We start from the raw sequence: 13550 nt of genomic DNA, 5'->3' as shown, positions 1-13550 counted from the left end.
ATGGGTTCGATCTTAATTCCAGTAATTAATCTGAATCTGGCCACGGATCACTCAGATCGCTGTGTGTAAAGAGCCGACCAGGAGGAGCAATTAAAACTCAACAATAGCTTTGGGTGATGTGTCTTGTCGTTCACTGCTGCTGTAAACTACTTTCAAACTGGAGGTGAAGTTGTAAATCTAATTGAATTGAAGGACAACTAATCTGAGGGATCACTTTCACCTCATGAAGGATTTATTCTCTGATTGTGACCATGTGACATCTGTCCAACCCAGTTGCTTTTTAGCTTCCGCCAAACAAACACGAGAAACAGAGGAAAGAAGGTGTGTGCTGAGTTTTAAATCTTAAGTGTTTTATTTAAATTAGTTTAAAAGTGTAACAGAAGAAAATAATAGTTTTAAATTATTTTTTTTATCTTTGTATGTAGTAAATATCAAATGCCACATCCCCAAGAACAGCGAGTTTAAGTTAGTCAGTAAAGTATAATTTTCATGGCACACTGCCACAGGCTTGTGAAAAGTTCCACAGTCATCCATGATTTATGGATATTCACTATTGACATGGTGAACCTATTTTCAATTAATAGTTTTCTAAGATATTTATTTTGTGTAAGTCTTTCACAGAACTATATAGAAGGGAATAAATAGGCTATAACAAATTATACCAATGGACATAAAGTATGTGGGGAAGGTTGGTCCCCAAACTATTTTCTATCTCGTAGTTGGTCGTTGGCTAAAGAGAAAAAAAATAGAGAACCTTTGCAATAAAACGTTGGGTAGCAGCAGATCCGGCTGATTTGCTCAGACAAAACAGAGGCTGTATGTATAGATCTGCCATGCTAAGCGTGCCCGGAGCTGTTAAAGTCCATCAGCAGCGACATTGTCCTAGTGTTGCACGCATGCTCCATCAGCTACGTGGGAGAGACTTTAATTAGTGCCGCCCCCTCTCCTCTCTGCACCCAGGTGACCGACACAGGGCGCGCCCTCATTAACATTTTAACTCAGAGGAACACGCGCGCGCAGACACACACAATCAAGATCAGTGTGTACTATATACATCGGGAAAAACAATCTGCCTTGGGCGCCATAGTAACAGGGAACAGTAACCTCATCCAGGGACAGCGTAGATCCCAGAGATCAATCTCACATTGATTCATTAAAAAGGAAGGAGTAGTTAACCTGTTGAAGGATGGTTTATGTCAAATAAGTAATACGTGTTTTGTTTGTTTCTCTCCTCATTTGCCATTTGTATTAGCTTTGACTAAAGTAAAATGTTTCTTGTGGCTCAGCTGACGAAATTGCTTTACCACATATAATCTATTCCTTAAATCTATTGTAGTCCCTCCAGAAATCTTGGAATGTAATAAGCATACTTTCAACCATTTAACAATATAATATAATAATCCTGGTGTGAGCGTGAGATTTGTGTGCAGCCGGCCATGGTGAGGGCAGCACCAGGAAATTTGAGTTTTGCATAAGAGGCATTGGGCACAGTTGGGGAGTGGTTTGTCCGTGGGCTCGCGGTGACATCATTGTCTCTGCTGTGGACAGCCCGATAGGTTATTGATGAGGCCAGTGCGTAAAGTGAGAGGGCAGGTAGAGTGACAGGTGTAGCGCTGAGTGGAGAGGTGGAGACCACTGCTCTCGCTGCTCTGCTCTGTGCAGAGAGAGCCACAGGGGAGGATTTCTAACGCTAAGGTAAGATGTTAAGAGGACTAAATGGCTTTGTTTTTCACTAGAGGCAAAAGTGATGTAGAGGAAGAAGATGCAGTAAACATTACAAGTTTATTAGCAAATCTATGGCTTATCTCCAGCTGTTCTGTTTGAGATGCTAAGCGGCTACTTGTGTTGCATCTGTCGTTTCTTGAATTGTCTGCTTTATCTCTGTTTTGATTGTTGAATTGTAATTACTCTAACAGTCTACTTGTTAAAGAATATCTATTATAATCTGAGGCTTTCACCAAACCACATGTAAATGTAACTGAACCATGTCAAGCGGTAACCAGGCTAAATGATGTCTCATGTTCCATACAAGAACTGTGTGAGAACAAATATTTAACATTGACTTTTATGATGACAGACAGATCCACATAATGGGGGGGGGGCTTGTCTGTGTGTGTACGTCTCGGTGGGGGATGGGAAGGTGCCGCTAATATGCTTTGTGCATTTGCTATTGTCAGCCCACCTCCCCGAAGGATGACAATAAAACCATCTGTAGCGCTCCCCTGCTCACATTACCCTCCCTCCTGATGAGTGCTGAGGGACCATTTCTTTGACAGCAGACATGAGTCAACAAAACTAACACTGGTTGATAAGAACTCAGAACACGACACCACAAAAGGAGCAGAGGTCAGGGGTCAGCTGTCAATTATTTCCCTCTGACGTTCACGCCAGACACCTGCTTGATGTCTGAGCCTCTGGATTTCGTGAGAAGCTATGACAGCCATTGTAGACTGAAGATGTAAATGAACTTACCTGAGATTTGAAAGTCAAAGTAACTTTACATTTTCTTATGCTGAGTACATAAGCACCCTTGTAGTTGACACGCTTGTAGTTGACAGTTTTGAAGGTTACTTTTTCGAAATATACTGTAAAATGGGGCTTTTTTACATCTACACATAGTTTTGTGATATATATTGTTAGGGGAAGTAATTCCCTGGGAAAAGGTTTCATGCAAAGTTGATTTTGTCAATGTCAATGTCAATGTTAGGCCAAATCCCAAAATGCAAATTGAGCTTATTCACTGCTTATTCTGGGGAACCCGGAATTATTTAAGGTCAGATCTAAAAGGAGCAAACAGTGACGATTCTGCCTCGACAGAAATGTTATATTCATTCTAGATGTCAGAGCCAAGTAAGAGGGCTCAACTGAAACAGCCGAGTTAACGACCTCTGACCCCGCTCTGTGGACAGAGGGGTCTCTCTTCCATTGGACCTAAAGCTGCATGTGTGTAGTCTTAACATGAAACATGCTACTTTTTTACTTGAACTGAAACAAAGCCTTGTTCTCTTATTCAAATAAAGCTGCTTTGGTCACACGAGAGAGCTAATCCAACAAAACCCACTCAGAATATTTCACAGTGTGGTTTCACAATAAAAGGTTCACCACAAAAGCAACATTCAATCCATATAAATCCATTTCCCACCTTTTAATGATTCTGTTCGCTTGTCAAAGATTTCTTAAAAATATAATATATTTTTTAGAAATAAATACAGAATGAACTATATATTACTGAATAGAATTTAACTAATTGCTGTTTTGCATCGTGAACTTCCTGAATATCAAATTTACCATCCTATTTCCTGTAATGAGAAGAAATGTACATTGTGTGTAGTCATTTGACCTTGGGTTGTAAATAAGAAATATCAATGATTAATCTGCTGTATGTTTGGATTGTGGATTGCTATCATGAGACATATGCTTCCTGTGAATCCTCCCATTTCAGAAGCTGGAACCAGGGAGTTAATCAAACAACAAAACATATAATAATTCATTGGATTGATGTCTTTACATCAATAATTTTTGGGATAACTGGGGGGAAAATGGATAAAATACAGACTAGGTGGAGCCAAAGCCTTTTAAAGTCATGTATAACTCTCTTTTAACATTGGTTATCTTTATCTCTGTAGCAGCTCACCACCGGAGAAAACCACGAGAAGCTGCGGCGTGTGGATTCAAACAGGAAGTCCCGGAGCTTTAGCAAGCAGCCCAGTACTGGGGACTACTATAAGACCCTGGGAAGCGACACGACAGAGCGCCGCGGGAGCAAAAGCATGGCGCCCAATGAAGAGGTACGAAAGATCTCTAGCACAGCATCGGGTTCATTAGTTAAGTAAATACAGTGGCATTGAACTACGGGCACCTGTGGTCAAAGATTATGTAACTGTGAGAAACTGAATAAGTTGAAGATTACCCAAATTCCAAGAGGTGTAAAGTTAAGGATGATACTTTATTTTAATTATTTACATTACAGTTTCAAAATAACAACTAAAGCCAAAGTGGGCAGTACTGAGATTCACCCTCTTTCACAGCCTGTAGCACCTTCTTTTTAAGAAGCTTAGAGTCCTACAGTTCTTTGGAGGGTTTTGATTCTGGTTTTTCTTCCTAAAGCCTGAGAATCTTGGTCCATCGTGCACTGCTCCTTTTGAAGTGGATAATGATTCGGACTTTGAGGTCAATAACAAAACCTTCAGCTTGTGCCTCTTGAAGTCATCCATTGTGGATTTATAGGTGTAGCTAAGACCATGATGATCGTTTCACCTTCAGCTTTTTGCAGATCTGTGATGTTAACTTCCAGAAATTGCTGGTATTTAATTGAATTTAATTCTTTAAACGCTCCTTATGACACTGGCTGTAACCAAACCCTGCCAGATCCAGTCTCTTGCTTAACAAGTGGAAAGGTGTTATTTTCATGAAACTCTGCACCCTTCTTTCTCCAAACTTACATTTGCTAGTTGTGGACAAAAAACATCTAGTTTAATTTCATCATTCCACAAATACATCAGGCTGGTTTAGATCCCTGTGCAAACAGCACTTCATTTATCCATGTGTATTATTTTAAAAGATGATGTTGAAACACTGTACTATGTGTATCCACTGGGAAACAAAACTACATCATCTCACAAAGTCAATTGTATTATCGCCTTGATGTGGTGCAGCTTAATTCAGAGCAGCAACTGATTCCAGACAAGGATTGATATTGTGTTTTTGCTTTTCTTTTTAACGGCTACATTTCACAGTCAATTTAAACTTTACTATCAAACGTACCATGCATTGTAAATTGGAAGACAATAGAATATGGGCTCTTATTCAAAGGAGGATGTTGGTATAGGTTTTAAGACTGGTTACCAACAACAGCTGCCTTTGTTGCCCGGTTAAGGGTTTTGTGGGCAGCTCAGCTCCTAACAAGGTTCCTTTTCAGGATTAGGTTTGGCCTGGTGATGGCATGTTGGCATTAGGTTACCACTCGGACTGCTGCACTATTTGCCTGTTCATTATGCCACTCGGCATGTTACGTAATCTTGTGTCTTCTTGAGCTTTTGTTTCCCACCTGATGCAAACTACTCTCTCATTTCCATGGCCTTTTGAGTCACCACTCTGTTGGGTAAACTTTGCAAGAACATACGACATAACAAAACCAACAATTACAGATAGAGCAACATGGAGTCAATGACCAGAAAATATACAATCTCTTGTTTTTTCTTGGGCTAATGGTCTGTTTCATACATAAGTGATATACTTGTGATTTGTTGTATTCATTTCTCTTATCTTGAATTGAGGTCTCTGAGATTAACAGAAACCATTTGTTGCTGTTAATCTAGATTTTATTAACACGTTTGAACAAAATGCAACATTAGTAGTAAAAATAAACATTTGTTTTTGAGTGTAACCTCAATGATTCATCAAAGAAAAAATGTCTGTCTATGACTTCAGGTTATTGGTTTAAACCTGCTTGCTGCTACATGCCAGCACAGGCATCTGAATGAAGAGAGTCTGTTAGATTGTCATCAGTGTCCCAGGGGATTATAATCTCCTGGGTATCAGGGGTGGGGGTGTTCAGGGTGATACGGAGTATAATCCACATTTAGCCAATTAAAGCCTCAGTGGGGCCTTCCTGGTCTCAGAGGCACCGCAGCAGATGGACGGGCTAATCGACAGGAGCAACGGCACGTGCCGCCAAGACCCATCTGGACATGCCCCCCCCTCCCCAAGTCCCTGGGGGGTATGAAAAGTAAAGGGGGCAACAATGATGAGCACGCGTCTGAAGAATACAGGAGGGGCGGGGTCGAGTTAAACGTCACAGCCTATTAACTTGGCGGGGGGGTTATGGCACGCTTCAGAGTGTGTCAGACGCGTGCAGGCTGGGGGAGTGGAGGCGGGGGGGTTCAAGCACTATCACTTGCAGTGACAGATGGCGCCTTCTCACAGTTTTCCCTGTGAATATCCCCCAAGAGATTAGGTCATATTAGCGTCATTACAGGGTATTATGTCTTTGTGGGTTGATTAAAGACGGCAGGAAGCAGAGGGGAGGGGCTTCTGTTGTGCCGCGTACATCTGTCACAGTCAACAGTCGCTGTGCAAGAATTTAATGATTGCTCAGCCCAGCAGGAGCGTGAGCTAGCAGGCCAATACAAGCAGGGAAACCAACTCAATGTCACTGTTCATGTATTTATTTTTTTAACGTGTGAATCAATTTTTTTAATTTTTAATAATATAAACGCTGGCCAATAAAATGCAAAAATCACAATAATTACAAGGAGCAAAACAATTAAGATTTTGGATTTTAATTAATCATCAACATTCAAGTGTTTTTTTAAAGTGAACCGCATGGTGCACCTGACTCATCCCTGTTGGCAGTGACCAGACAGGGGACAACAGAGAAATATAATGAATGTGGTTGCTAGGAGAGACCCAGTGTCAGGATTGGTGGAATTAGATGGACCCAGGAGCAGAGGTAGTTAACAAAAAAGAGAATTTAATATAACAAGAGACTTTAACTAGACAAACACAAAATATAAACACTAAAGGAGTTGCAAACTGGACAGACAAGAACAGGAGGACCAAAACAAAAAGGAAGCTTACGCGAGGCTCAGGAGATCAGGAAGGGACAGCACCAAGAAACACAGCAGGAAAAACAGACAATCCGACAGAGGACAAAGGGAAGGACAGAGGCTGAAATACACACAGGGAAGGCAGGGGCAATTGAACATAGGTGTAACACATGAGGACAGGGCTGACAATCAAAGACAGGAAGTGAAGACGGAAACAACACACAAGGAACAGAGACTACAAAATAAAACAGGAAACAGAAACATAGTGTGCAAACATGAAAACAACTAGAACACACACAACAGAGAAAACACTTTTACAATTAAACTTAAACATAGACTAAAGTGCCAGATCGTGACACCCAGCAGGGGTTACTACAACAAGTGACTGGGTATAAAACATGATGGACTAATTCTGCCCCCCCGTCGCTCCCTCTCTCCAGGGCTCTGTGTTATTGGAGGAGCCAAACGACAGCCCCGCCCACAGCTCTGAGAATGGCACCACGGAGGAGTCGGCCCCGCCACCACCTCCACCACCTCCACCGCCTCTTCCCCCAAACAACCCTACGCCAACCCCCCCTCCACCTCCTCCACTGCCCCCAGAGACGCCAACCAGCAAGAATAACGCCGGTTCCAGCTCCACCAACCAGCGACGCCCATCTTCATCATCAGGAAGTGAGTGTTCCCAGAACACTTCCCACTCCATTCTTTCATTTTTTGGTTTCCCTTTATTTCCTACTTGTTTTCCAAGGCTAAACATATATTCACAAATTAAAAAAAAGAAGACAACACATTTATGCATATTTTTTCTAATGAACATTGTTCAACAATTCATAAAATGATCATGGGCACATGTTAATCTCGTTGGGTACAGATGAGTTGAGTCTGACCCTCGCATCCTAAATAACAGATTATAAATTAATGATGTTGGGTTTAGATTACCCTGACAACTGGTTTAGTGTTCAGCCATTTCCTTAAGTGCCCTGTTGTCCTGGATTCTGCTGTCTGACAGTGAACAAGCTTGTTTAAGATACAGATAAATATTAACTGTGAAATATTGTGTTTTTGTTAAGTGGTTAAAATTAACTGTAAAAGAGACCGTGAATCTTGAAAAAGTGCAAGGCTGAAGGATAATGGGGTGAAATGTGGCAGTTTGACCAAAATACAAAAAATCATTCAAGAATTTCCCCCAATGGGATTTGAGGATTAAAAAGGTTTGTAAACATTTTATTAACATCTTTAGAAGACTGCATGTCAAATGTCAAATTAATTTTGATTCACCGTTTCTTACCAACATACCACAAAAAACATTCTGCCCTGTTCTAACTTATAGATAATTAATCAATAGTTAAAAACAATACATTCTATTATAAAAGAAAAAGCCAATTCAGCCCATTGGTGTGAAGGACACATAAGAAATCTACATAGCTTTGTTTAGCCAACCTCAAATAAATACATCATTGGGTCTGTGTAACTGGTGTTCAGACGTCAAACAACAGCATCATGCTGACTGGTGACTGTGACACGAGCCAAAAAAAAAGGCTTAACAGTAACTCCATACATAATTGATCTACCTACCTCATATTTATAAAATGTTTAACTGTAAGTCAAGTGTTTGTCTTTCTAAGTCTAATCTCCCCCCTATTAACCCTATACATCCCATATACATCTCTTCTATTCTGCATGTTCCCTCTTTCACCTTCTCCATTTCCACTTGTTTCTCTCCAATGTTTTTGGTTTGTTTGATTTCTTTTTGCATGCCATGGTTTTTCCTCACTGCTGCTTCGTCAAGGTGGGGCTATATCCGCCTCTCAAGCAGAGGGAGTGGCACTCAGACAGATGAAGAGTAAGTACAGACTGTCAAGCAGTCTTTCAACTAAATCGGTTCATTCAGTTTCAGCTTGTACATCACATTTAACAACAGGCCTCCACACATTCCTTACATGATTATAAGACCGAAGAAGTTTTTCGACCGTGTGTCGTTGACTGATTTCGGATAGCAGTGAATAAACTTGTGTATCCAGCTTGTTAAAGCAACAAGTTGTTCTTCTAAAAATAATATTTCACTGGAAGTGGTGGGTTTTCATTTCCAATAGAAGAAAAAGCACTTTGTTCAAAATAAATAGAACCATGTAGATAGCCTGACACACAACATGGCTCAGCAGACAAAAGAACAACCCCTACAGGAAGAAGCTAAATCACCATTAAGTCAACAAGTGAACACCACAATTACTTTCAACAAACAACCACAACTCAAAACATCTCATCTAAACTGTGGCTAATTTTAATCATGTTCTAAGTACAACTTATAATGTTCTATGTTAAAATATAATTAAATATAAAAATGGCCATCACAGTAAGAATAACTTATAGTGGACAACACATTACAACATAGAGTATTCAACTAATTAATAGTAAGAAATATTTGTTTCCTTAAAAGAAGGTTTTCAAAGTTTCCAGTTGAATCGTGACATTAATTAAGCTGTAAATCCTTAATATAGGCATCTTTTTACAATCTATGTTTTACACTTTGTTTGCTAAATATCCCATTGTGTCATTAATTTATGTTCCACCTGCTGCCTAATGGCAGGAGAGCAATTAAACACTTAAAGAGCAGTGTATGTTCAGTAATGGCATGATTTGTGCTGCACCGTTAATCAGGTAATAAACAGGCAGTTTGGTGGTCATAAAATTAAAAACAATCAACACATCCAAGTGCTGAAGAAGAAGCTCAGATAGTGAGACAACAGCAACAAAACAGGTGGCAGAGAGAAAATGCTGTTTCCACATCGTGAATGGTTCGAAGCTCTATTGTTTTCTATTGATCAGAGGGAAGAGGATTGCAGTTTTTATATTGTACAGGACGCATCTTTATGTTAAGCACTAAAGAGGACCTAGTGCTCTCTAATTATATGATTCGTTATATAGCATTAACAAGGTTATAAACAGGCAGTTAGGTGGTTGTAAAATTAAAAACCACCAACACATCTGAGAGCTCAAGATGAGTTTACAGCTCAGATGCTTATTGAGACGGAGGCAACACACCAGGTGGCAAATTTAAAATGCTGCAGGACTGTAATGGTTAGAGGTCTAAATCTATTGTTCTGCACTGATTAACAGGATAGCCTGGATCCTACTTTTGTTACGAGACATTTACAGAACACAACAATATTTTACTGCTTTACGACGATACCGCTGTAAACAGAAGCAGCAGCTTGGCTGCTCTTTAAGTTTTGACCCAGAGCAAAAAATGCTGTGCTGTCCATCATGAGAGGCCATTTGTCAAATAATGTCTTGACCTGTCACAGCTCCACCCACCTCTACATTCACTGTGGCAGACCTGCTCTGTACACACCCCTAGCTCAAACAGAATCTAACTCATACACATACATAGCCTTTGACTTCAGAAACACATGCATATGAAGGTGTATTGAAACTGGTGTGAGCTCACCAGCTTGAGTGCTGTATAACTTTCCAGTCGTACACATCTAACTGTGGATACTCAGGGGCCTGGCAGAAGGTAGGCTCTTTATAATGCCTATAGTTTTAGTTGCACTTTCTCAATGCAATTATATTTTGTGCAATAATAGTTTTACAACACTTTGCTCTCACGCAATTCATCAGGCAATGAAGATTAACTGAACAATATAACTTGCTGACTGAGCATCAAAGGAGCTGTCACATGCTCTAAAACGATGTCAGGGTTCAACAGTTGTTTCTTTTATCTGCAACCTTTTTACCAGCCAAGGTGTGAGTGTGTACAAGTGCGTATAGACATAATGGATGTATAATGTGTAATGGAAGTTGTTCAGCAGTCTCTCTCCCTCTCTGTATTCCAGTAAATGTGAGGCGAGACTGTATGCTTGTCATCAATGCATGTGTGAGTCAGTTGTGTGTGAGGTTTATTGTGGAGGGGACTGATCCAGTAGGGTGGACTAACGAGCTGGGGATTGAAGGGTCACTTTGTGTGTGTGTGTGTGTGTGTGTGCGTGCGTGCGAGCACGCAGTTGACTGAATCTTTCCAAGTGTGCGTGTGCGCATGTGTGTTAATTCCTGGCCGGCTTGCCATTGGCTCGCTGTCACTTTCAGTTACTGGTGATTCCTTTAGATTTCCCCCAACTGTGATGATGGTTCTTTAATAGAAAGCTGGTCTCTCCTCCCCGAGAGAGAGAGAGAGAGAGAGAGAGAGAGAGAGAGAGAGAGAGAGAGAGAGAGAGAGAGAGAGAGAGAGAGAGACAGAGAGAGACAGAGAAAGGGAGAGCGAGGGAGAGCTAGGGAGAGTGAGGAGGGGTGGCAGGCTAGCAAAGCTCTATGTCCTGCAAGACCCCATTGTGGTCGCCTCAACAGGGAACACTTTTACGAGTGGACTTTATTCCCCAAGATGAGAGATCAATGAGGCATTGAAGAAATTCAATTCTTTGGAGGTTCACATTCAAACAGGTGAGGTGCTGTAGCTGTTAGATCTTGGTGTATGTATGTGTGAAATATAAATGTTATATAAATAAACGTGTAGCTGCTATAATGCTTGATATACACGGTTGATTTGAATATTTTACAGTACATATAAAAGTTAGAAGTTAGTTTTATGAATAATGCTAAAATAAGAGCTACATTGTCATTGTTCCATATTTTTCTATATTACAATTGTGTTGCTTTTTGTGTATATTTGTATAGAGCTCGTCAGGATATACGATCACCATTCTGCAATGTTGCTGATTTATACATTTATGTGGCCTCACATAAGAGTGCTACTTTGCCTGATTCACAATTCAAATTTGTTGAATTTTATCTGTCCTATGAAAACAACGTTCCTCTGTTGTAGAATTAGAGGTTAGAGTTGAAATCTGTCTTAAGTTGCTCATTCTTCTATAAGCAGATTAGGATCCATGGAAGTAGAATGTATAGGTTTTTTTAGAAGATGAAAGCTCAGCAGAAGCTTAACTGTGTATATTAAAATAGAGCAAAACTAGACAGAGATTGTGCTCACTCTTTGGACTCACTGTAGTGAAATGATTTTGCATTGCTCCTCCCCATCTAATCCTGGCTCAATGCAGCACAGGTTCATTTGCAAAGTCAGTATCATCAATTCAGCTGTAAATCCTTCATTCTTTTTACAATCTATGTATTATACTTTGTTGGCCAAATATCCAATTGTGTCATTCATGTACCACCTGCAAATTATTACAGTTTGTTCAATTTAAATTATCAAGTCACACAATTGAGAACTTTAATTTGAGAACTTAATCCAATTGTTGTATTTTTTCAAAGTCGGTGAACAATTTTCTTTTTTCAGTGTATTCTGTTGTTTGCTGGCTGGTCGACCCTTTTGATTAACCCACAGATGGTCAATTTCAGAGGAAAAGAAAAGGTAGAAAAGTAAATAACATAAAACAGCTAAACAAATCTGAAAAGAAACATTGAACATATCCACGAGACAGTGGCTCAGTACACCACAGTGACCTCCCATGACTGTCCAATCTGCTCCAGGTCAGCATTGTTACCTGCCTGATCGGATGAAATATTTAACACTGAAATGCCACCCAACCCCTCAGCACTCTTCTTTAGTGAGTCTCCCTCTCCCTCTCTCTCACTCCATTCCTTCTTTCTGTCTACCTGGTTTCACTTTTGTGCTCTGTCCCTTTGTCTGCAGGTACCAAATCTTTCAACATGATGTCCCCCACTGGAGACAACTCTGAGCTGCTGGCAGAGATCAAAGCAGGAAGGAGCCTGAAGCCCACACCTCACACTAAAGGCTACACCACTGTCTACTCCAACAGTGGACCCACAGGAAACAATGTAGGTCCACAGCCGTCTCCCACTACTGATGATACATTTATGTAACATCCACTTTTGGAAAAAGTAGGCTCGTTGACTTGAAATCACTCCCCCATTTATATCAAGAAAATGCTAACTGAAATGAATGCAAAAGAGACAGAAATGAAGCAAAACAAAAGGGGCAAGTAGATCTAAGACGTTTTAGATAAATATATACTGCATTGCTTAGTTTTCATTACTTTGTAAACTTTGCCCATGGTTGACAATATACCACTCTACCAACTTCTGCAAGGCCATCAGATGATCTGCAAAGAAAAACACCACCTGTACTACTTTTGCAAAACATACTGCATAAATCCTTCTTAATGGTGCGTAAACGTTAGGATTGTTATTGGTCTCCTAAGGCCAAGGACTAACTGGTACTTTATGAAGAAGCGACATGGTCACCATGGTCTACACAAAATGTAGCATTAACCTTCGGCTCAGTAAAGGATGATTGAAAGACACTTGGTAACGCCTGCAGTTGCTCAAGACCCATGTTTCTCTGTGTATCTTTGTTCTTATATTCCTCCAGGGTAACGCTTCATCTCCACCAGAGACACGCACATCTAGCCCACCAGCCAAACCATCGTCTCCCCCAGCATCCAATACGCCTGTCACCTCCCCACCCACCACCCCAAGTCCCAGTCCTAGTCCTACAGGCTCTGGATCTGGCAGGAAATTATCGTCCTCTGCGAGCTACGAGAAGCTGCCCTCTAACTCTGTGATCAATGGGAACAGTGGTGGTGGTGGCCCCACAGGAGCAGAGTCGGGACGGAAGACGAGCCTCGCTGACGTGGAGGCGCTAGTGCCTACTCATGATGAACAGGGAAAAGCAATACCTGAATGGAAGAGGCAGGTGATGGTGCGGAAGCTTCAGGTCAAGATCCAAGAGGAGGGCGAGCACAAGCGCAAGGTAGGCATGGTGCCGCAAGGCTTCACTAAGGTTCGAGATATTTTGTTGTGTCTTAGCTATCCCCATTTGTGGTTCTTAAATTTGAAATGCCTCAGTGAGTTTTAAATAATTACCACCACAAAGGGGATAACAGGCGTTTGGATTTGAGTGTGGTCTTTTGTGATTTTAGTATGTTTTTATTATTCATGCATGACACAGGGTTTAGTTTTTTTTTTAGCTGTTGGTCAGCCAGTAATTTGAGGGTGAAGTCAAGAATTGTACATGTTCATTCGGTA

The 13550-nt window shown here is 40.8% G+C and overlaps 1 protein-coding gene across 1 annotated transcript in view; it reads left to right on the top strand.

Moving 5' to 3' along the window:
* Window positions 1–13550, top strand: part of espn (espin) — a 38154-nt gene that overhangs the window by 14616 nt on the left and 9988 nt on the right. The window contains exons 8-12 of the mRNA XM_061074654.1: window positions 3627–3788; window positions 6989–7220; window positions 8338–8391; window positions 12196–12341; window positions 12895–13275. Of these exons, the coding sequence (XP_060930637.1) occupies window positions 3627–3788; window positions 6989–7220; window positions 8338–8391; window positions 12196–12341; window positions 12895–13275 (975 nt within the window). The remainder of the gene's footprint in view (window positions 1–3626; window positions 3789–6988; window positions 7221–8337; window positions 8392–12195; window positions 12342–12894; window positions 13276–13550) is intronic.

This window comes from Limanda limanda, chromosome 7 (genome assembly GCF_963576545.1).
Source record: "Limanda limanda chromosome 7, fLimLim1.1, whole genome shotgun sequence".
Taxonomy (NCBI): Eukaryota; Metazoa; Chordata; class Actinopteri; order Pleuronectiformes; family Pleuronectidae; genus Limanda; species Limanda limanda.
This window is presented reverse-complemented; position numbering and strand designations above follow the sequence as displayed.